Source organism: Dendrobates tinctorius, unplaced genomic scaffold, assembly GCF_039654945.1.
Source record: "Dendrobates tinctorius isolate UK_male_01 unplaced genomic scaffold, ASM3965494v1 ptg000091l, whole genome shotgun sequence".
Classification (NCBI taxonomy): domain Eukaryota; kingdom Metazoa; phylum Chordata; class Amphibia; order Anura; family Dendrobatidae; genus Dendrobates; species Dendrobates tinctorius.
In genome coordinates this window covers 13,988,881-14,014,429 of record NW_027361759.1, presented here as the reverse complement: position 1 = coordinate 14,014,429, position 25,549 = coordinate 13,988,881, and the positions used below count along the sequence as shown (strand labels likewise).

Genomic DNA, 25,549 nt, shown 5'->3' with positions numbered 1-25,549 from the left:
CATAGAGCTGTGTACAGGTAGCTCGTACAGTGGTGAAGGTGCTGCCATCACCATGTATCTTGGTCAAAAAAAGGATGCCCCTCTTGTCCTTGAACTTGACCAACAGCATGTTGTCGCTACAATTGTCTCTGCTCTCAACCTTTCTGAGCAGCTGCTCAATTAGTGTCTTAGGGAGGACTTTCTGATTTTTACGGACAGTACAGCATGCTACGGTAGCTCGCACAGAGGGAATTGAAAATTGGAACTTGGTATAAAGGCTATCTACTTAGAAGCTAAAAGATTGATTCAGCAGTGTGTGCACCATATCCTACAAAATTTTCCCACTCACTCCCCTTTTAGGGGGCATTCAGTGGGCTCAATCTGGGTTTCCTTCTCTTCATAAACTCTAAACCTGTGGGTGTACCCTGATGTACTCTCACAAAGTTTGTTGAGCTTAGGCTAGCTTCACACTAGCGCATTTTACATGCAGCGCACGGCGCCGCTAAGCCCCGCCCCTTCCCGCTCCCTGCCTGCCTGGTCCGTTCATCTCCTCCTACTATCGCACACGGCCGCATGCGATCTGCGCACCCTATTTTTAGCATAGGGTGCGCAGACCGTGCGCTGGCCGTGCGCTAGTAGGATTTTTGCGTGTGCTGCGCACTTTTGAAGGTGCGCCGAGCGCGCCAAAATGCAACATGGTGCGTTCGGCGCACACCGGCTGGCTCTCCTTTGCTTCTCATTGATGAAAGGCTTTTTTCTAGCTTTACATGACTTGAGCCCTGCCTCTAGGAGCCTGTTATGAACTGTTCTTGTTGTGCACTTCACCCCAGCTGCCATTTGCCATTCTTTTTGTAGGTCACTTGATGTCATCCTGCCATTACAGAGTGACATTCGAATAAGATGACGGCCATCCCGGTCAGTGGAGAGTCGTTTTCACCCTCTGCCAGTCCACAGCTTTGTTATCCCCAATGTCTACTGCTTGACCTTGTTGTAATGGACTGCCGTCTTAGAAATTTTAAGGATGGAGGCAACATAATGCTCATTGTATCCCTCTGCTAGTAAAACCAGAATTGAGCCCTTCTTTCCTCACTCAAGACTTTTCTTTTCAATTCCTTTGGCATGGTTAAAAGTTATTTTTTCATTCCTATTACTTTTGGGATATTACTAGCACTTGTTTTGCCATCCAGTGTGTCCTATTGCAAGAGGATTGTGAACACCACAGCAAGGTTTTTTATTTTGCGAACACCACAGCAGGGTTTTTTGATACTTTCCTTTGTTAAATAAGATTTGGTGCAGGTGATTATTTAATCAGAAGCACATTAAGTAGAATGAGGTGTACTCTGGTTGGAATTCAACTGACATTGGAATGGAATGGCTGTCAGACATGTAGAAAAGTTGATTTTTATAAAATTGTACAGTGGTCTCTTAAATTTTGCCAGAGCTGTATATCCTGTGGTCCACATCGGTTTCAGGGGCTGGTCTGGTCTCTATTCTCACTGCTCGCTGCGTTCTGTCCTTTTTAGTGCACACTGACAGTGCTCTCTCTTGCTGGCTTGTCACTTCTCTTTAGACCCAGCATTGAGCATTCAAAGGAATATAGTACTGTAACATCAGCTAATGCTGAGCATGTGTAGGAATTGATAACTGATGCATGCTCTGTAGAGCAGGGACTACACTAGCCCCTGAAACTGGCATCAGTCATGACATATCATTTCAGGGTGGGGGAAGCAATTGTGGTAGTAACCGTAGCCACTACCCACATGATATCCCATTTCAGTATTTCAGCATGCACTGGGGATTCAAAAACAAATTGTCATCAAAACAGAAGTGAAAAAAAATCAGGAAGATAGAGTATGGAGGAAAAAAAGGAATGTTAGGGAATTTGCAATTAAACTACAGTATATCAGAAAACACTAAGGCTACTTTCACACATCAGGTTTTCGCCGTCAGGCGCGATCCGGCGTCGTGCCGGAATGCCGGATCCGGCAAATGTTTTGTAAAACCTGAAGTGCCGGATCCGGTTTTCTGCCGGATCCGTCTTGTTCTTGACAGACAAAACCGGATCCGTCTCATCCGGTTCATCCATTTTTCTATCCGTTTTTCTATCCGTTTTTCGACGGATTACGCCGGATCCGGTTTTTAAAATTGACCCTTGTGGCCTTCCGAACGGGATTGGCTACTGGAAAACTAGATATAGCATGTTCCTACAGCCCTTCTTTGACAGGTTGTAGAGAAGAAAGTGCAGGTTGGAGAGAAGAGCAAGTTACTGGCGAAGATGGATGTTGTCATTGGAAATATTACCACTAGAAGTTCTGTGACGGTTTCAGGGACAATTTTCCACTATACTTTATGTCACCTCAAGGCAGAGTACACTGGGATGACAGAGTGTGAAAGATTTGTGCCCTAAACTTGTGTACCTTCTGGACCAACAGTATATACCTTTGCCAACCAAAGTTGGCTATCTTGTCATGGTCTTACTATTTTTACCTTTAGGCCACAGGTGTGTACCTGGTTGTGTTTTATGTAAAGTATTTCACCTTTTAACAAAAGTTGTGTACATTGGTAGGAAATCACCAACAATAAACACAACTTTTTAGGTGAAATACTTTGCTTCAAACACAACCAGGAACACAACTGTGGCAAAAAGCTAAAATTTACCCACAGTTATATACCTGGTTTTGAATACCTTTTTACCTTTGAAATACCCTGTATTTAACCTTTTTTTAAAACATAGTTCGCCGCAGAAAGAAATGACAGACAACCATTGTGAAACGATAATTTAACTTTTATTTAAATTTTTTTTTTTTTTATGTTTTTAAAGTGCAAAAAACTTTTTTAATAAAGGTTTTAAACCCAATGGGCATTTTTATTACAAAAAAAAAACATTACAACTCTGTGTACTGTGGGGTGGAAATACTGCTGGAGGGGCTGTGGGACACTTCGACACTGGGTGTGTGGAGAGAGGACTGGGATCGTGGTGGGGAAGGAACAGTTAAGGTGAAGGTGTGGAAAAAGCTACAGAATGGGTGGACATGTGGGAGGCAGAAGAGGTGGTGGGCGGTGGAGTGGAGGGTTGGGCAGGGACTGTAGGAGCAGATGATGTTGATGGAAAGTTGTATGGGGAAGGAGTTTGGTACGGGGAAGGAGTTTGGTACGGGGAAGGAGTTTGGTACGGGGCAGGTTGCTGGAAGTGGGGAGATGTCTGGTACTGGTGAGGTTGCTGGTATGTAATAGGAGGGGGAGGATGGAAAGTGGCTGGAGGGGGTGCAGATGTAATAGGAGGGGGAGGATGGAAAGTGGCTGGAGGGGGTGCAGATGTAATAGGAGGGGGAGGATGGAAAGTGGCTGGAGGGGGTGCAGGTGGAGGAACTACAGTGGTGGGAGGTGGAGGTTGGGAGGTAACCTGCTGTAGAGCACCGTGGCACGAATGCATTACATGCATCTGCTGGGTAGGAGATAGTGTTGCCATGCGCTCCACAACAGACCTGAAAAAGGTGTGGTTTGGCGAAGATCTTGCTTCTGAATGCATGGTTTGCAGAAGTGTCTTCACCTCCAGAATGCTGGAGTTGATCTGCTGAAAGCCTGCGGAGATTTGCTCTGACAAGACTTTGAGACAGTTCTGGAAAGATGCATTCAGATGCAAGAACTCTTGCGCATAACTCTTTTCCTGACCCCTCTGCCGCTGCCGCCCAGTACCCGCAGGTGTACTAGAGGTGGCAGGGGCAGAAGGGTGGGGTAAAGGGAAATCGATCTCCTCACCAGCAGCTTCATGTAATGTAGGCGGCCACGATGCTCCTGTGCTGGTGGATGGGACAGATGGGTCGAATGTGTGGGAAGGCTGGGAAGGTGCAGATGTACCGGGGCTCCCGAGTGCTGCTCACCGTGCTGTGGAATAAAGAGAAAAAAAAACAATTAAAATACTGACATGGTATGGCCCTGGCTGAAAAAAAAAAGTTACATCTAACATTTTTTTCACATGTGGTGTGTAATATTTACCTTCTGGTGAGCATTGTTTCCCGGAGGAACGACAGGGCTTCTGCGTACTTGTACTTGCTCCTGCGTCCTCCAGATCCACTCGGGGCCCGCATCTCTTTATTGAACTCCTTCTTGAAACGATCCCTCACAGACCGCCACCGATTCACAATTCTGTTCCCTGAAACGAGAAAGGAGTGGTTAGTATACAACATCAGTGTTTCACAAACTCCAGTCCTCATGGTCCCCAGGGGTCATGTTTTCAGGATTTCCATAGTAAATAGAAATCCTGAACACATGATCCGTGGGGACCACGAGGACTGGAGTTCGGGAAACACTGGTTTACATCAAGCAACCGGTACTGTATATACTTACGCTCTTTAATCTGGGCCCGAGCTTCGAGGTCCTCCCAGCGGCCCACAAGGAGAGAACAGATTTCCTCCCAGAGTCGTCGGGTAACGATAAGGTCAGCGTAGCGGCGGTCAGCCATATTCCAGAGCGGCTCCCTTTCTCTGACGAGATCGATGAGGTGGTCCACATCGAGTCCTCCATCCTCACCGTCAGAGTCGGGAGCACGCTGTGAAGGCTGTTAAAGAAAAAGACAAAAATAACATAATTAGCCTCCACAAAAGAAATGAAATAAAAAGTGCAAAAAAAAAGCAAAAATATTTATACTTACACGCTGGTGACCGCCGCGTTGCTGTCGCCGACGACCCTGGGAGGCACTGCGAGGACCTCTTGGCCGAGCACCAGATTGGGAAGACTAGAGAAGAAAACAAAAAATGTTATGTCTTTGGATGTAGGCATTTGTTTGCTGTGTGTGGTCTGCAGAACATTGTTTTCTATGTGTTGTGTGTAGTGTGATGTTGTGTTTCTGCGTTTGATGCAAAAAAGGCAATGAATAGACATATATTACAGAGATGATGGATTTTGGAAATAAAAACTTACCGTCAAACGCTGACGATGCGAGGGAGGGCTCCCAGAAGAAGATGTGCTGTCCTGTTGATGGCCAGACTCCATGGCTGTGGGTATTGCTGCTGCCAGTGATGCCATTTCTGCTGCTGCTGCTGCTGCATCTCTTTGGCGGCTGTTGAATAAAGAGAAACAAAGGGCCAATGAATATCTTGATATTCCATGGCCCTAGTTTGGAGGAATGGGGGATTTGATAATTACCGTCTCTCATCTGCTGCTGGCCTCCCCTCCTCAGCATGTTCTATTTGCTGCTCCATTTGGGGTGGTGGTGGTGCTGATGGTGCTGCAGTGGTCTCCTGCCTTCTCCTGCTTCGCTTGGTTGCTTTCTTGGGTGGCATGTTGGGTGTGGCTGTGGGTCCCACTGTCTTGCTTTTATATATGTCTTGTGGGCAGAGCTACTGAGCATGCTCAGACCAAAAAACCGGATCCGGCGCATTGCGGCGCTCATAGGCTTTCATTGTGTGAAAAAGCCGGACGCGCCGGATCCGGCGCGTCCGGCTTTTTCGCCGGAGACAAAAAACGTTACAGTAGCCGTTTTTTCCAGACGCCGGATCGCGACACATTGCGACACATTGCCGGATCCGGCAAAAACCGGATGAAACGCATGGCCATCCGGCGCGATCCGGCGCAAATGCAAGTCAATGGGGGGGAAACCGGATCCGGCATTGCATTTCGCCGGATCCGGTTTCTGTCAAAAGCGCCGGATCGCGCCTGACGGCGAAAAACCTGATGTGTGAAAGAGGCCTTAGGGATACTTTGGCACACAATCGATGAAAGAAGGGAAGTTATTAATGCATGATTTTAGTATAACTGACCCATGCAAAACAGAAAAAACAATGTTTTGGCTATATCAAGACTTCATGTAGCAAAAATGTTGTTTTCTGATTTGCAATAAAATCATACATCAAGAGCTTACCTTCTTTCATCACTTGTGTGCCGAGGTATCCCTTACAAGTTAATGCAAAACCATCCTTCAGAGCACCAATCTCCGATTGACAGTTTGCGTAAACTTCTCTGTATTATATTAGAAAAGTGATTAGATTATTATTAAATTACCATAAATAGACATTAGATTAAAATGTGCTAGGAATATTAGGACAGTGTGTGTCATCGCTACTATTATACTGATGTGGAATAGCAAGAATAGCATTCCAAAACAACACTTGACACAAACAAGATGTTTGGAATGCGCCTTTAGGCCAGATTTATATATGCCAAAATGCGGAAGTTTTTACGTTACATTTTTTTTGCATGTGCCTGCACCAAAATATGCAATAGTAACCCTGCATTGTTTATTGTGTTTTTTTTTTCTTTTTTATGTGTTCTGCCTTCTTTTGAGTTTTTTTGTGCAGATGTAAGGAGGTGGCAGGGACCCTCATGTGCTTCCTCTCTCCTGAACATCGAGCACATGTGTCACGTGCAACACCCTGTTGTTTTACTAATGTATGGTTTACTAAGGTTATTATACTATAATGTGATGCACTTGCTATGTATTGTGTGTAAGCTTAAGGAAAGAATAGGACCATAGGGGGATTAGAATAGAGGGGGCATCATAGAAATAGGATAACATAGAATAGATAGAAGTGTTAGTTAGATAGGGCAGCATAGGGGTTAAGCAGATGGGAAGAGTCACAGAACAGAGGAGCACAAAGCAGTGAGGTACAGGAAAGGCACTTCCTGATTAGAGACAGATGTCCAGGCTGCTTGCCCAAAGGCAGGACATGTGAGCATAGTATTACAGGCCATGGGGATAAAGTTGTGGCAGTAAGGGGCCCCAGGCTGAAAATCGTGCATGCGGTCACCAGCTTAGACAGAACCGTTCCAAGGAAGGATCCAAAGCTAGCAGCTGGGATTAGGAGGCAGCTGAGTTGGCGAGCCTGTTACCCTATAACTCACAGCAGGACGTGGACTGGTAGAAAACTGGTGGGCTTGGAGCACAAGTGGAACAGAGATTGTCCAGAAGAGGGACAGGCATTGTCCAATACTGGGTCAGAGATTGACCAAGAGTGAGACAAAGGCTGCAAGGATATAGACAGAGATTGACAGGAAGAACAGAGTCTGCCCATAAGGCAGGGAAAGATAGGAAGATGTCTCTGTGTTTAACTTGTGCTGCCTGTGTGATGAATGCAGATAAGAAGATGTCTCTGTGTTTAACTTGTGCTGCCTAAGTGATGGATATGCTGCAGTCCAGTAAAGTCTTGAGGAATGGGTGGGGCAACCAGAAGTAACTCTACCCATGAAAGGGTGGAGCCCAAAAGAGCAAGATGGCGTGCCTGGAAGAGAGACGCCATTGCCAAATGAGATACCTGTCTGAATGAAGTGGTGGTGGAGTATGTAGTTTGGTGGAGGAAACTGCCGGCTGGAAGAAGTGATCGAGAAACCAGAAGTTCTGGAGAGAGGGACCGTTGCTGCCATGATTTCAAGTTCGTGTGGCCGCATTGAAGGACTGTTGCAGTTGGCTGCCAACTCGGTGAGTGTAACATCGGCCCTCAGCCCAGTCCCTGCAGCTGTTATGGCCCAGACACCTTCTCTGGTCTTCACATCTCCCCACAGCGGTTACCCAAATGAGACCCGGGTCCCTACAGCGAGAGAGGCTCGGTGGGTGAGGAAGGTAATTGAGGGGAAGAAACGGAGGCAGCGCCGAATTTTAAAGGAGCTGCAGCACCCCAGTGGAGGAACCATGTCCAGCTGGATGACGCACAGCCCCTAAAGAAAGCCAGAGGGCAAAAGCGCCCTTAAACGAAGTGATGGCCACAGGCGGGTCACGGGAGTGGGAGGCTCCAAGTTTGCTGAGTCGGTCGTTGCCAAAGGAAAGTGTAGTGAAACCTCCACCAGGGGGAGCTGGTGAGGGAAGAGAGGTTACACACTAAGAGCAGCAACCCTGAGCAACAGCACAGGTGCCACAGGTAACAAGAGAGAATAGTCAGACGAACCGAGTCAGAAACTAGCAGGAGCAGACGTACCAGAAGGAGCAGCAATACACGTAGTCAAAATACCAAGCCGAGAGTCAGAAAGCCAGAACATGAGCACGGGGTCCAAAACGTGAGACGAAATACGTGGTCGCGGTACAAGCCGGGGAGTCAGATGCCAGAGAGGGAACGTAACAGCAGAGACGAATACCAAGAGACGAGGTCAGAAATCAATCCGTGTTATACACGTGAATATCAGTCAGAGGCAGGAGGATCACCAAGGTACAAGGGTCAGAGGCTCTAAACTGGAAGCTTGAACTATCACTAACACTGGTCAGCAGGCTGTGAGAGACTGAAATAGCCCAGCTAGCTCCAGAACGAGGCTGAGGAGATTAACTCCTGCATGACCAGTCCGGAGTGAAGACAGCAGAAAATAAACTCCGGACTGGACCATGACAGAAAGAAGTCGTTGGAACAGTGGTGAGTCGTCCTCCAGTGGATCTTCGGGCCATACTTTTATTGTTATCTGGGGCCAGATTGCGGCCCACTACTCTGGTCAGTGGACCTGTGTTGATGATTGTGGCCCCTTAAAAGAGTTAAGCCGGTTGCACCGAAGTAGCAGAGAAATGTGTGAAGAGACTGTTCCGCGTCTCTGGAAGGGCAGGGAGCCCTGGACGACACCCAGGACTGAGTGTCATGGGTGACCCGTACGGTCACAAGTAAAGGATTGTTGCTTTTGTTTCCCCCTTCCTCATCCAAGTTTCATTTGCGCACATTTGTGCATCCCCTGCCGGATTACGGGACTGGAACCCTGAAAGGGTTAATCACCATGAATGATGTGTGTGATTGCTTTAAGGACTGTCTTGTTTTAACCCTTTTAACCCTACATCTTACTTGCATTTGCCTGAATTTTACCTGTCTTAACCTTGAAATGTTCCTTGATAAAGCCGCCCATGTGTGTTTAAGGGCTTGTGATCTGCTAAAAGGAGGGAGGGGGAGAACCTGAGCAGGAGGACCCGAGGAGTGGGCCGGGTCAGGACTAAATGGACTGATGCTGAGTTGGCCCCTGGGCCATGTGTTGAAAGTGACTTCCTGTGTTTGGCTACCCGGAGCAGGAAAGGACTGGCTCATGGGCCTGAATTGTTGTTGTTTGACACCGTATGTGTATGGGTCCCAGAAGCAAGGGGACTGGGGTCAGTCGGACCCACACTGAAAGAACTTGAACTCTTTTGTTCTAGGGCTCCAACTGAGTGGAGGCAGGCTCACAGTTGACCCACAAGATAAAGACTGTTCTAACTGTATATATGTTTAAAAAAATTCTAACAGTATTAAGTTTACAGGCACTGCTATGGTCGGGGTTGACCATATTTTAGGAGGGAGGAGTGTAAGGTGGTGGCAGGGACCCTCATATGCTTCCTCTCTCCTGAACACCAAGCACATGTGTCACGTGCGTCAACCTGTTGTTTTACTAATGTAATGTGCGGTTTACTAAGGTTATATTGTAATGTGATGCATTTGTTATGTATTGTGTGTAAGATTAGGGACAGTATAGGACCGTAGGGGGATTAAAATAGAGGGGGCATCATAGAGATAGGATAGCATAGAATAGATAGAAGTGTTAGTTAGATACAGATTGTCCAATAGTGGGTCAGAGATTGAGCAAGAGTGAGACAGAGGCTTCAAGGATATAGACAGAGTTGACAGGAAGAACAGAGTCCCTGACAGGAAGAACAGAGTCTGCCCGGAAGGCAGGGAAAGATAAGATGTCTCTGTGTTTAACATGTGCTGCCAATGTGATTAATACGCTGCTGTCCAGTAAAGTTAATCTGTTGGAAAAAGACCTAGACTCTGAAGTGATTTATGGGGCTCATGGATGCGGAGCCGGTGTGACAGCAGCCGACGGAAACCTGACAGTGGCTGTGAGTGTTATGCTGCACTTGCAGCTGAAGGAACTTTGCATTTCACCTGTGGGGCGCAAGGGTGTGGGGACAGATCAGCCAGTTGCCACGACTACCACCCTGGCCGCCTTACAGAATTGGTATAGTCGACATGATGCCGATGCCTTGCGTATTGAGAGCGGAGGAGCCTTACACAGATACAGTATGACACAGCATTTTTAAATCCCCTTTTCTGCACTAAGAATTGCAACTGCAATTATACTTGCTTTCGTTCAGGCTTTTTATAAATGTCTATGGAGAAACAATGCTTCATTAAATGCACCGAAGGCATGAGTATTCTTGACATCACATCCACTTTGCTTGAACTGTGAAATGCAGCAGATAGATTTTTAGCCCCCAAAATGCAGCCTTTCTACTACACGGCCTTATGATAATTTGGTTCAATCTCATGATAATTCAGCAATCCTGAAAATGACTCCTGTAACATCTTGTAATAGAGTTCAATCATTTTCTATTATTGTCTATCATTTCCTGTTTGAGAACGACCCAAAAAGTAGGATGCACCAAGTAAGCATGCATAAAACTCTCTGCTGGGGAAAGGACTCTACCTCAATGTAATGTTTCCTTTTACTCAGCAGAAAACATTTTGCAGCAATGAGCGATACAGGTACGTGCTTTTTACTAAATGAATAAATATACCACAGGTAAGGCTTTGCAGGGCCATGTGTTTTCATGTGTTTGTTTTTCCCTATGTAAAATACATGTTATATTCGTTTAGAATCCTCTGACTACAGAATTGCTGTAGAATAATAATAGTAGGTAATAGAAAAGTCCACAACAGTGTGTTACGTTTGTTGCTATATTTTGATGATTTACCGTAAATAGAAGTCAGGGATCAGAAATGAGCTTTCTCATAAGTTTCTCTTCCCATAAAGATGTAGTTAAAGATATTGCAATTGCACTGCGTATTACATAGTAGAGTTATAGGGGTTCAAAAGACAACAATTTCAGCACCAGACCCCCAAGGGAGCCCAATATTCACTCTGATACATGACATACATCAGTACTATAAATGGGAAATAATATTTTGGAGTTATTTGACATAAACAACAGAAGTTAGCTAATCCGCTGATTAAAATAAAAAAGACACAATTTCACCAATTTCAAACTAGTATCCCTGTACGGAAATTTCAAATTGTCTGTTAAAGAGATGAAACAAATTTCATATTGTTCTTTCATTACAAATAAAAAAAATCTATATAATATTATAGCATATATATATATATATTAGTAAAGATACTTGTAACCCATCTAAAGCTATCTTTCCACTTATTGAACCCAACGCGCAGATTTTTTCTTAAATTTATACATGTTTAGTATTTTGTAGGCAACATACGACAGATGTACTAGTACAGTTCCTCTCATTCTGTAGAATTAAAAATAAGCTGAAAATTCATTAGTGATTTCGGAAATGGGTTCATGTAAAATGTACTTGGAAAAAGAAACAAATAATAGTACTACTTAGTCTTGATCACTGTATTTATATTTCATTAATATCTTATGATCAACTTATTATTTTATTTTCACTCCAATTACAATGATAGATTTTTCACAGTTAAATATAATTAAAAATTTCATGGAATAATGGCAAATCATTAAGATATTGTATTAGGAAATGGTATACTTTTATGATCAGTGAGAGTCTAACTTTTGGGACTGCCAACAATTGTGAAAAATGTAAAGCCCAGAATGGTGACTTAGGCCTCATTCCAAAATACAGTATGTCCGAGAAAAAAATGGTTCATCGCTGTTTTGGATCAGTGTTTGATCAGTGTATGGTCTGTGTCCATTTTTGTCATCAGTGTATGGTCTGTGTGTCAGTTTTTATCATCGGTGTGTAATCAGCGTACTGCCCTTGTGTCTGTTTTTATCAGTGTATGGCCCATGTGTCCATTTTTATCATCAGGATGTCATCAGTGTACTGCCCTTGTGTCTGTTTTTACCATCAGTGTGTCAACAGTGTACACTCCGTGTGTCTGTTATTACCATCAGTGTGTCATCAGTGTACGGTCCGTGTGTCTTATTTTTACCATCAGTGTGTCATCAGTGTGCGGTCAGTGTGTCCATTTTTATAATCAGTGAGTCATCAGTGTATGGTCCCTGTCTCAATTTTTACCACCAGTGTGCCATTAGGGTACTACCCTTGTGTCCATTTTTATCATCAGTTTATCATCAGAGTATGGTCCATGTCTCCATTTTTACAATTAGTGTGTCATGTGTGTAGGGTCCATGTGTCCGTTTTATCATTAGTGTGCCATTAGCGTACTACACGTGTGTCTGTTTTTATCATCAGTGTGTGTTCCATGTGTCCATTTTTACCATCAGTGTGTCATCAGTGTACAGTCCGTGTGTCCGTTTTTACCATCAGTGTGTCATCAGTATATGGTCCATGTGTCCGTTTTTGCCATCCGTGTACGGTCCGTGTGTCCGTTTTTACCATCAGTTTGTCATCAGTGTACGGTCCGTGTGTCCATTGTTGCCATCAGTGTGTCATCAGTGTACAGTCTGTGTGTCCATTTTTGCCATCAGTGTATCAACAGTGTACAGTCTGTGTCCATTTTTACCATCAGTGTGTTATCAGTGTACTGTCCGTATGTCTGTTTTTACCATCAATGTGCCATCAGTGTATGGCCTGTGTGTCCATTTTTACCATCAGGGTATCATCAGTGTACGGTCCATGTATCCGTTGTTACCATCAGGGTGTAATCAGCGTATGGTCCGTGTGTCCGTTTTTACAATCAGTGTATCATCAGTGTACAGTCCGTGTGTCTGATTTTACCTTCAGTGTCTCATCAGTGTACGGTCTGTGTGTTCATTTTTAAAATCAGTGTGTCATCAGTGTGTGGTCCGTGTGTCAGTTTTTACCATCAATGCGTCATCAGTGCACGGTCCATGTGTCTGTTTTTGCCATCAATGTGTCATCAGTGTACGGTCCATGTGTCCATTTTTACCATCAGTGTGTCATCAGTGTACGGTCCGTGTGTCCGTTTTTGCCATCAGTGTGTCATGACTGTTTGGTCCGTGCCTCCATTTCTACCATCAGTGTGTTTAGTGTTTTTATGGATGGATAAATAAATAACAAAGCTTCTCCGTGATACCAGAAAAAAATGGACATGTCTCAATGAGTTTTGCACGCACACACATTCCGTGAAAAATAATGGAAATGTGAATAGATTATAATTGGTACGTGTTCTATCAGTGAAAAACATGGATTCAACACATACTTGCAGCACGGACATCTGAATGAGGCCTTAGTGCTACGGCCCCAGTACGGTGTTTCGTTGCGCAGTGATGCCCAGCTGCATGATATACAGTAGAACTGCTGCTGTAGCTCCAAGGATCTGTTGTGACCCCAGATGTCACACTCTCAAAAATCAGAACGTAATGGCATATCCAGGAAATTATTTGCCATTACTTTTCACTCTAGTATTGGGTTCATTGTGTGAAAATCCTACCATTTAGTATATAACCAGATTTCAATAGATTCTAAAAGAAAAAATACAGCAGCAATCAAACATATAAATCTAAAATAGCAAAACATCCTGAGATAATAGACGGATTATATATTATTTTGCAGACAGGAGATGGAAACGTTAACATTTCTTCGCATGAGATGTAGATACAAAGTCAACCGTTCAGAAATTCAAGAACAGACCAAAAAATAAGGCACTTTTTTTAACCTTGACCGTAAAATAAATTTTTTGTGTCCTTGATAGTTATAAATCATTGCTGTTCCATTTCAAATCTATGGGACTGATAGAACGAACTCACAATAGAGCTCAGCTGTTTTTACCAATCCCATAGACTTAAGGCTACGTCGCGGTTTTTTCACGTTTTCGCGGTGGTTTTAAACGCGCAATTTTGCAACGAAAATGCGAAAAATAAGCATCCCATGCATTCCTATGGGATTCCGCAATGCTATGCTAATGCTGCATTGTTTCTGCAGTGGAATCGCTTCGCGGTAAAAAACGCAGCATGCTCATTAATTTAGCGGAATCGCGGCGATCCCACACCCATAGGAATGCATTGTTCTGCTTACTTTCCGTATGTGGCTGTGCACACCATGCGAAAAGTAAGCAGAACATTTGCGGATGGTACCCATGACCCGGAGGAGGGGAGACTCTCCTCGGGGCTGTGGGTACCATATCCCTGTAAAAAATAAAATTAAAATAAAAAATATTGTTATTCTTACCTTCCAGCGTCCCGCAAAGCCTTCCCACCTCTCTCCACACTCCCGGTCCCAGTAATCCTTTGCGAGAATGACCGCGATGATGTCGCGGTCTAGCGGGAGCGCGACGTCTCGCGGTCATTCGCGCAAAGGATTACTGGGACCGGGGAGCGTGGAGAGAGTGGGAAGACTGCGCGGGACGCTGGAAGGTAAGAATAACAATATTTTTTATTTTTTTAATTATTTTTTACATTCTATCTTTTACTACTGATGCTGCATAGGCAGCATCAGTAGTAAAAAGTTGGTCACACTCGTCAAACACTATCTTTGACGAGTGTGACCAACCTGTCAATCAGTTCTGCAAGCGATACTCCAGATCGCTTGGAAAACGCTAGCATTCTGCAAGCTAATTACGCTTGCAAAACGCTAGTTTTTCCACGGGAAAATCGCGGGAATTTAAATGCGATTTTCCCGCGGAATCCGGAATTCTCGTGGTAATTTCCGCGAGAGTCCCACTACGTGTACATGTGTAGCCTTAATGTCGCAGAAGGTTGCATGCTTTATTTATACAGGGGACTGATGACCATCCAGGAACAGTGGGGTCTCAGCAGTAGGACTCCCAGTTACAGGAAACGTACAACCTATCCTGTGGAAGGGTAATAAGTTGTTTTGAGATAACCTTTAAGGAATACTTGCCTTTGGTCTTGAATTTACTACAACACTTATCACATAACGGACAGTAAATAAGATCTAATAGAAATTTAGACTTGTTTCCATTCCTTCACTTTTATTTCCTTTATTTCTATCTTGGTTCCACTATTACTCCCCAGCAATATGCCCGCTGTCTTGGGGTCATACTTGACTCCGAGCTTTCCTTTGCCCCCCACATCCGATCACTGGCTCGCTCTTATTATCTGCACCTCAAAAACATTTCTAGAATTTGATCTTTTCTTACTTTTGACTCCGCAAAAACTCTTACTGTTTCTCTTATTCATTCTCGTCTGGACTATTGTAACTCTCTTCTAATCGGTCTCCCGCTTACCAAACTCTCCCTCCTCTGATCTGTCTTGAATGCTGCAGCCAGGATCATATTCCTCACCAATCGTTACACCGATGCCTCTACCTTGTGCCAGTCATTACAATGGCTACCCATCCACTCCAGAATTCAGTATAAACTTATTACCATCAAACACAAAGCCCTCCATGGCTCAGCAGCACCCTACATCTCCTCCCTTGTTTCAGTATACCACCCTACCCACGCCCTCCATTGTGCTGATGACCTGAAGTTAGCATCCTTAATAATCAGAACCTCCCACTCCCGTCTCCAAGACTTTACACGTGCTACGCCAATTCTTTGGAATGCACTTCCCAGGTCAATACGATTAGTCTCCTATCCCCACAATTTTAAGCGTGCCCTGAAAACGCATTTATTCAGACTGGCCTACCGCCTCAACACATTAACCTAATCTATCCCTGTGTGGCACAGCCAAAAGTTTTACCATAACCAGATTTCCCGCATCATGTTCCCACATGCTTTATGCATCCATTAGCCCTCTGTGTCTGTACTGTTACACACTTAACATTATGGCTGGTCCATACAATCAGGGCAATTGTTACCACCCACCTTTCGTGTCTACCTTTTTTCTCAAAGATTGTAAGCTTGCGAGCAGGGCCCTCATTCCTCTTGGTATCTGTTATGATCTATGTGATTATTGTTATGCTGTAATGTCTATTGTCTGTACAAGTCCCCTCTGAAATGTAAAGTTCTGCAGAATATGTCGGCGCTATAGAAATAAAATTTATTATTATTATTATCTTACACTTTTTTTAAAAAATTTTGCTGCAGTGCTTTTACCAAATCAGTGTAGGTATATCATACCATCTGTTTTCTGACATGGTTATCTTCTTTGATCTATCTAGATCACATTTTTTAAAAAAATGAAAGGAACAATAGTTTATAAATATAACAACAGTGGTTTTGTAACAGTAGATAAGAACAAAGCATTGAGTAGATAGGAAATGTTGCCATCTTAGAGCATTTTAAAGGGCATTTGGTTCAAGAATGTAGAGCTCTGATAGCACGTTAGGAAGTGGCAGAAGTCTGTATAGCGGTCTAAAGAGAAATAAGTGTTATGGGTAGCAAGAGTGGACCCTCTGGGTCACGGTACCGGGATCCCTGGGGCGAGCTGGCCAGGTGGTGCCGACCCCTATACAGGGACCGTTAGGAGCAGGCCCGAAGGAGTCGAATACCGTGACAGCTCGAACCAAGAGGGGCGGCTCAAGAACGGAAGAGACAGGCAAGGCAGAGGGTCAGGAGGTGACTGGAGTCAGGAGGTGACTGGAGTCAGGAGGTGACCGGAGTCAGGAGCGAAAGGAGTCAGGAGTGACTGGAGTCAGGAGCGACTGGAGTCAGAGTTGACTGGAGTCAGGAGCGACTGGAGACAGGTGTGACCAGACGGGGCCAGAGTACTGTAATGAAAGACACATGATAATCAGGCGCCTCCATGAGGGAGGAGCCGCCTGATATACCCTGTGCAGGAGCTAGATTGGTGCTCGCTGCACAGGGGTGGTACAGAAGGGGTTAAGAGGAGGGACGGGTGCGCGCCCGTGGCCTAAGGTGCATACCTGAAGCAGGAGCAGGAGCAGGACAGGAAGGCTGAAGGTGGAGCGCGGCGGCCAGAGCGGTAAGCAGGGATCTGAGGAGGGACCTTGGGAGCAGCAGCGGGACCCGGTGAGACAGGCGACGCCGGTAATGGTGGCGCCGGTGTGACAGTACCCCCCCTTTACGTCCCCTCCTTCTGAGATTGTCCAAGAATCGATCCATGATGCGAGGAGCATCAACATTCTCTCGTGGTTCCCAAGACCTCTCCTCAGGCCCGAACCCTCTCCAATCGAGGAAAAAGGTCTTTTCCCTAACCTTTTTCATGGCGAAAATATCCCTCACCTCAAAGACGTCATCGGCCCCTACTGGCTGGGGAACAACGGGAGGCGCAGGATAGAACTGATTGAGAATGACCGGTTTCAGGAGCGAGACATGGAAACGTTATGGACCCAGAGCGAAGCAGGCAGCCTCAATCTATAGGCTGTATTGTTGATGCGTCCCAGAATCTCGAAGGGGCCGATGTACCGGGGACCCAGCTTATAAGAAGGGATTTTCAAATGGATGTGCTTGGTTGACAGCCAGACTTTGTCACCTGGATGGTATGGCGGGAGATCCCTCCGTCTCTTGTTGGCATGTCTCTTCATCCTGGCCGCGGCTTGTACAGTACAAGAGCCTCTTTGGTCTTCCTCCAGACCTGGGAAAACTCTTGGGAGAGGGCATCGGCAGCAGGTACGCCGGAGGATGAAGATACTGGAAGAGGCACACCTGGATTCTGACCGGAGACGACAAAAAACGGAGACTTGGTGGTGGATTCATTGGAGTGATTGTTATGGGCGAACTCTGCCCATGGAAGAAGATCGACCCAGTTGTCGTGGTGGGCGTTAGAGAAGTTCTGCAGGTAGGAGGTCAAGACTTGATTGACCCGTTCGACTTGCCCGTTGGTCTGCAGATGATAAGCAGAAGAGAAATCCAGGGATATGCCCAAGAGTTTACAGAGTGCTCTCCAGAAGAGGGAGGTAAACTGTACCACGCGGTCAGACATGATTCGCTGAGGAAGCCCATGTAGTCTGAAAACCTCTTGAATGAAGAATTTAGCCAATTCGGAGGCCGTGGGCAAGCCGGGCAATGGGACAAAATGGGGCATTTTGGAAAACCGATCGACTACCACTAGGATCGTCGTGCATCCAGAAGAACGGGGTAAGTCGGTAACAAAATCCATGGCGATGTGTTGCCAAGGAGCTTTGGGAACAGGCAACGGCTGAAGGAGACCGGGGGACAAGCTTCTAGGTACCTTGTTCTTGGCGCAAATTGAGCAGGAGGCGACGAAGTCTGAGACATCTTGCCGTAGAGAAGGCCACCAGTAAAAACAGGAAACCAACGCAAGGGTCCTCTTGATGCCAACATGTCCAGCAATCTTGGAAGAGTGGCCCCAGCCTAGTGATTCTGCCCTTTTGTCTTGCTGGATGAGGGTCTTACCCGGTGGCACGGAATGAAGATTCACGGGAGCTACCGTGATAACTCGGGCAGGATCGATAACATGCGATGGAGCCTCTTCCACTTCGGGTGACTGCAGGGACCGGGAGAGAGCATCTGCCTTGGTATTTTTGTCACCGGGTCGGAAGTGGAGCTCAAAGTCGAAGCGAGAGAAAAACAATGACCACCTGGCTTGTCTGGAGTTGAGTCTTTGAGCCGACTGGAGGTAGGCCAAGTTTTTGTGGTCGGTGAATATGGTGAAGGGATGGACTGCCCCTTCCAGGAGATAACGCCACTCCTCTAGCACCATCTTTATGACCAGCAACTCTCGATCCCCAATCGTGTAGTTACATTCTGCGGGTGAAAATGACTTGGAGATGAACCCGCACGGAGCCAAGCGCCCAGTGGAAGTCTTTTGGGAAAGAATCGCCCCAGCCCCAGTAGAAGATGCATCTACCTCCAAGACGAAGGGCTTGCCGACCTCTGGTCGATGCAAAACCGGAGCCGCCTGCTTCAAGGCGAGGAATGCGTCTTCAGCTTCCGAGGACCAGATGTTTGGCCTTGCTCCCTTTCGGGTAAGGGCAACAATAGGCTTGGTTAAAGCAGAGAAGTGCGGGACGAATTGCCTATAGTAATTCGCGAAGCCCAAGAATCGTTGAATGGCCTTCACTCCGACAGGTCGTGGCCATTTGAGCACCGCGGACAATTTGTCTGGGTCCATTCGCAACCCCGAGTCCGTGATGATATACCCCAAGAAGAGAAGGGAGGTCTGCTCGAACAGGCATTTTTCCAACTTGGCATAAAGTTGATTCTCCTACAGACATTGCAAGACAAGGCAAACACTCCTCCTGTGAGAGGAAAGGTCTGGTGAAAAGATGAGGATGTCATCTAAGTACACCATGAGGCATGAGTAGAGAAGGTCCAGGAAGACGTCATAACAAATTCTTGGAAGACCGCTGGGGCGTTACAAAGACCAAAGGGCATGACCAAATATTCATAATGGCCATCTCGCGTGTTAAAGGCTGTCTTCCACTCATCTCTGGCACGTATTCGGACCAAATTATAGGCCCCCCGTAGATCCAGTTTGGTAAAGATCTGGGCACCACGAAAGTGGACAAACAGTTCGGGCATAAGTTGTAAAGGATACTTATTCTTTACCGTGATGTTATTTAAGCCTCGGTAATCAATTCAAGGTCGAAGGGACCCATCCTTCTTAGAAAAAGAAAAACTCGGCTCCTGCTGGAGAAGACTACTTCTGGATAAAGCCCCTGGCCAAATTTTCCTGGATGTACTCCGTCATGGCTGAGGTCTCTGCAGGCGACAACGGGTATATTCTTCCCCTGGGAGGAGTAGCTCCAGGAACTAGCTCGATTGGGCAATCGTAGACCCGATGCGGAGGAAGGGTCTCAGCTTCCTTCTTGTTGAAGACATCTGCAAACGAATGGTAGGCCATGGGAATCCCCGGAAGATCCGCGGGCACTTGGTGCAGACTGGAACAGGTAACAGGCAGCAGACAACGTTCTTGGCAAGAATGACCCCAGCGAAGGACTTCCCCGGAGCGCCAAGCAAGGACTGGCTCGTGCGACCTGAGCCAGGGCAGGCCAAGGAGCAGAGCGTGAGACAAATTAGGCAAAACATAAAAAGCAATTTTCTCCAGGTGGAGAGCTCCGATCTGCATTTCCAGCTCGAGAGTGACCATGGTGACGGGAACAGGTAACGGCTTGCCATCCACCGAGGTGATCACATGCGGTTCTTCAAGGGTGACGACAGGAATTCGAAACTTGTCCACCTCTCCCATCCGAATGAAGTTGCCCGCCGCACCCGAGTCCTCATACGCCTCCACAGATCTACGCCCCCGACCTACAAGAATTAAAGCTGAGATAGAAAGGGGTAGAGAGGGAACAGAGTCACCTAGGAAGGCCTCTCTTACCTGGCCTAGGTGGAGGAGTTTCCTGGCCTCTCAGGACAGAAACGCAGGAAGTGGTTGGTTCCACCACAATAGAGGCATAACCCTTGCTCTAACCTCTCCCTGCGCCGCAGCTCCGATAACTTAACGCGATCCACCTGCATGGGCTCCAGGGCAGAACTACTGGCAGGTTTGAACGCGCGAGGGCTGGGGGCAGGGTTGAACCTAGACGGGCCTCTCTCCCTGACAGTCTCGCGGGAGTGTTGCTGGAACCACAAGTCAATACGAGTAGCCAGGGATATAAGGTCCTCTAGAGAGGTGGGTGTGTCCCGACCAGCAAACTCGTCCTTGATCTTCCCCAAAAGCCCCCTCCAAAAGGCCCCTACCAACACCTCAATATTCCATCCCAGCTCTGAGGCCAAGGTCCGGAAGCGGATACCGTACTGTTCCACGGTAAGAGTTCCCTCTCTGAGGTTGAAAAGGGACTCCGTGGTGGAGGCCAAACGCCCAGGCTCGTCAAAGACCCGGCGGAAAGTGTCCAAGAAGTCATGTAGGTCGGATACCACCGGGTCATCCCGCTCCCACAGGGGGTTCACACATGCCAAGGCCTCCCCCTCGAGATGGGACACGATAAATGCCACCTTAGCCCTATCAGACAGGTATTGCTGGGGCAGCAGCTCAAAATGTAGGCAGCACTGGTTAAGAAACCTCCGGCATAATTTCGGATCCCCGCCATACCTAGGAGGCTTCCCCAAACGTGATGGTTGGTGAGGTGCAGGATCGCGGAACGGGGCAGAGGTCACTGCAGACGACTGCAGGGACTGCAAGTGGTCATCAACAGGCGCCATGTAATTAAGGATATGGGACTGAGTCCCGGCAGCAGAGGGGCGCTCCCTGGATCAGAGGTTTGAATGGCGGATAACCGAGTGTCCATGGACTTCATAAAAGTCATAATCCGGGTCTGGTTTTCCCGCAAAAAGAGTAGTTCCTTTTGGGTGGCTGCCGAGGCACCAGCGGGGTCCATGGCCTGATTATACTGTTATGGGTAGCAAGAGCGGGCCCTCTGGGTCACGGTACTGGGATCCCTGGGGCGAGCTGGCCAGGTGGTGCCGACCCCTATACACAGACCATTAGGAGCAGGCCCGAAGGAGTCGAATACCGTGACAGCTGGAACCAAGAAGGGTGGCTCAAGAACGGAAGAGACAGGCAAGGCAGAGGGTCAGGAGAGACTGGAGTCAGGAGTGACTGGAGTCAGGAGTGACCGGAGTCAGGAGTGACCGGAGTCAGAGGTGACCGGAGTCAGGAGCGACTGGAGTCAGGAGGTGACCGGAGTCAGGAGCGACTGGAGTCAGGAGTGACCAGACGGGGCCAGAGTACCGTAATGAAAGGCACACGATAATCAGGCACCTCCGTGAGGGAGGAGCCGCCTGATATACCCTATGCAGGAGCTAGATTCGTGCTCGCTGCACAGGGGTGGTACAGAAGGGGTTAAGAGAAGGGAAGGGCGCGCGCCCGCGGCCTAAGGCGCATACCTGAAGCAGGAGCAGGACAGGAAGAGGACCCCACGTGCTGAATCCCGCGGACCGCAGGACGGGAGGCTGAAGGTAGAGCGCAGCGGCCAGAGTGGTAAGCAGGGATCTGAGGAGGGACCTTGGGAGCAGCACCGGGACCTGGTGAGACAAGCGGCGCCGGCGCCGGTAATGGTGGTGCCGGTGTGACAGTACCCCCCCCTTTACGTCCCCTCCTTCTGAGATTGGCCAAGAATCGATCCATGATGCGAGGAGCATCAACATTCTCTCGTGGTTCCCAAGACCTCTCCTCAGGCCCGAACCCTCTCCAATCGATGAGGAAAAAGGTCTTTCCCGTAACCTTTTTCATGGCGAAAATATCCCTCACCTCGAAGACGTCATCGGCCCCTACGGGACCCTGGGAGCAGCGGCGGGACCCGGTGAGACAGGCGGCGCCGGTAATGGTGGCGCCGGCGTGACAATAAGCTTATTGGATACAGATATAATCCATTTATCACAAATCTGGTGAAAGGTATTGATTGATCTAAGCTCTGAGTAAGAAAGCTTCTCAATTTCTTTGGTTAGACCAACAAATCATAAGGGTGTTCTTTTGAATAGTCTGAGTTAAAGGTAGTCGGTCACCATAAATTTACACTTCAAAGGACCAAATATACTTGCAGGAGATGGTGCTTGAAGAGGGGAAGTAGTCATAAATGACAAATAGTAGGTAGGGAGCCACCTTACACAACATTACGGCCCAGGAGTGTCAAGTTGTGCCTAAATAATGACTTTCTTTGACTTTCCTTGTTTTGGTTTATTTTACTGTTAGGAAATGTGTTGTCTGAGTTGTGTTGGATTGTCTGGTGTAGGGTCCTGATAAATAAGGTCTTTGGCCTAAACAACTTATTTTCCAATGTATTTACATCAGTCAATGTTCTTGAGATCTTGATAGCTAATTGATAAGTGGACTTGTGGGATTTGGGTTTCAGGGCTGCTTTGTCGTTCTGCTCTGGCGACGATTATTCGGTATGTTTCACAGCTTGATAAGGATGTTGTAATTAAAAAAATGATTAATGTAACGTCACTCATATACAACAAAGGCTTTACATTGTTCATGTCACAATGCATTTACACAGTATTTATGAATTAACTTGGCATTGCATAAGCTGCTGGTAATGTTAATGTCTTATATATTCACTTTTCCTTTCAAGTTTGTCAGTCTCGTTACATGGCACGTTCTGACATTTATTTGTATTAAGATTTGTTCTCTGGGAAATGACAATATTCAGCATTTTTATTGCTATCAAGTTTTTCTAAGTTTAAGAAAAAAATGTGGTTTTCATATCACTACCAAAATGATAAAAATTACCAGTAGATAATAAACGTTCAACTGGGGCCACTGTCCTCAATTTGACTAGTGTTCTCATATGAGTACATAGGTTGTTAAAAGGTATATACAGGTCACCCATAGAATATTTATCTAGATACACTTTATGAACAAACAAATTGGGAATACCTATATTTTACACCTACAGGATCTTTTATGGCATATTATTATTATTTATTTATAAAGCGCCATTGGTTCCATAGTGCTGTACATGAGAAGGGGTTACAGTACATGAGAAGGGGTTACAGAGGGATTAATCCAGAGGGAATAATAAGGAGTTCATCCCCCTATGCAGCTACAACGGCATCCACTCTTCCACTGTTTTTATAAAATTTTGGCTTTTGACTGTGGGAATTGCATCTGTAAGGTTGGACATTAATGTGGGACAAAAGAACCTTGATAAGCAAAGCCTTCTAGGAGTATAAGAATCCAATCAATCTAAGTAGGGGTAAGCAGGATCATATTTATCCCCTTAGTGACCAAGCCAATTTGACCTTAATGACCCAGCCAATTTTTACAATTCTGACCACTGTCAATTTATGAGGTTATAGCTCTGGAATGCTTCAACGGATTCCACTGATTCTGAGACTGTTTTTTCATAACATATTGTACTTCATGTTAGTGGTAAAATTTCTTTGATATGACTTGCGTATATTTATGGAAAAAATGTAAATTTGGCAAAAATTTTGAAAATTTAGCAATTTTTAAACTTTTATCTTTTGTGCCCATAAATCAGAGAGTTATGTCACGCAAAATAGTTAATAAATAAGATATCCCACATGTCAACTTTATATCAGCACAATTTTGGAAACATATTTTTTTGTTAGGACATTAAAAGGGATAAAAGTTGACTAGGGATTTCTCATTTTTCCAACAAAATTTACAAAACTATTTTTTTAGGGACCACCTCTCATTTGAAGTGAGTTTGGGGGGTCAATATAACAGAAAATACCCAAAAGTAACACCATTATAAAAACTACACCCATCAAGGTGCTCAAAACCACATTCAAGAAGTTTACTAACCCTTCAGTTGCTTCATGAGAACTATTGCAATGTGGAAGGAAAAATTAACATTTTACTTTTTTTCACAAAAAATTTAATTTAGACCCAACATTTTTTATTTTCACATAGGTATCAGGAGAAAATGGACCACAAATTTTGTTGTGCAATTTCTCCTGAGTATGCCGATACCACGTATGTGGGGGAAAGCCACTGTTTGGGCGCATGACCATGCTCAGAAGGAAAGGAGCACTGTTTGACTTTTTGCACACAAAATTGTCTGGAATCAATATCGGGGACCATGGCGCGTTTGGAGACCCCTGATGTACCTAAACAGTGGAAACCGCAATTCTAACTCCAACCCTAACACAGCCCTAACCCCAACCCTAAATCCAAAACACCCCTAACTCTTATCCCGCCATAATCCCAACCCTAACCACAACCATACCTAACCAGAAGCTTAACCCCAACACTATCCTAACCCCAACACCACAACCGCAACCCCAACCGTAACCCCAACAAAACCCTAACCCCAACACAACCCTAACTCCCAATCCTAACCCTAGCTCCAACCCTAACCCTAGCCCCAACCCTAACCCTAGCTTCAACCCTAAGCCTAGCTCCAACCCTAACCCTAGCCCCAACCCTAACCCTAGTCCCAACCATGACCCTAGCCCCAACCCTAACCTTAACTGCAAAGAATGGAAAAAATGCATTTGTTTAATTTTACTATTTTTACCTAATACGTGACAAAGGAGGGTTTGATTTACTATTTTTTTTATTGTGATCACTGTGATAGACCCTATCACAGTGATCAAAATGAACTAATGGGAAAAATTTCCTATTGTTACCAGGTACCGACCAGCAGATCTTGGCGGGCACACTACGCATGTGCCCACCATTTTCTTTCTGGAAGAAGACACGGAGGATCGGGGGGACGGAGCAGGAGGGTTTGGGTATGGCAGAGGTACCGGGGGTGCTCAGGGGACCCCCTTTTTCTCTCTTCTGGTATGCTAGATCATATCAGAGGAGAGAGAAATGAATGGGAAATCAGACTTTTTTTGCGATTGCCGTCATTTGGTGAATAACGGAGATCACAAGACTGGGGACGGTAAAAACTGACCCGAATCATGTTCTCTGGGTCTCAGTAGCCCCCGGTAGTCGAGTCCCTGGAGATTTTCCGATGGTGGGGAGCGTTATACTCTTATTTCTCAGCGCCATTAAAAAGCATATCGGTGGTCATTAAGGGGTTAATAAATAAAACATATGACTTTTAATATTCCAGATTAAAATATGGTAGCTAATACTTCGAAATGACATATACAGACATAAAGTGATAAAGTGAACCAGTACTCAATTATAAAATGGCTGGATCTTACCATTAGAAGTTTTCAATATGCCAAAGCATCATACAGAAGGGAGAAAAGGGAAATAAAGTCAGACAAGTCTATGTTCCCTCTCATGGCCAAAGCAATATCTCCCATCCTGGTAGTGCCAAAGTTTGACCTATCCCTTTAAATATGTCCTTGTACAAACGCTCCCTAAGCTTTTCATCATCCTGTGACTCTTGGGTGACTCCTCAGGGGAGATGAATGTATATAAAGGGAATAGATTATGAAGGGTAATAGGAACCCTCCTAAGTTTCAAAAACGACAGTTCGGGAGTGCTCTAATAGTGTCACAGCCCCTTTATGTGACAGAATGCTGACAGAGTGCT

General features: G+C 45.9%; 1 protein-coding gene across 2 annotated transcripts in view; it reads left to right on the top strand.

Moving 5' to 3' along the window:
• The window catches only part of TRAT1 (T cell receptor associated transmembrane adaptor 1), a 268,813-nt gene that overhangs the window by 184,689 nt on the left and 58,575 nt on the right, over positions 1-25,549 (top strand). Inside the window, exon 1 of one of the 2 annotated variants that reach the window (XM_073586250.1) lies at positions 10,326-10,397. The exons of the other annotated variant lie outside the window; for it this stretch is intronic. Coding sequence (XP_073442351.1) covers positions 10,385-10,397 — 13 coding nt within the window. The 5' untranslated portion in view covers positions 10,326-10,384. Of the gene's footprint in view, positions 1-10,325; positions 10,398-25,549 lie in introns of those variants that run through there. 2 annotated transcript variants of the gene reach the window in all.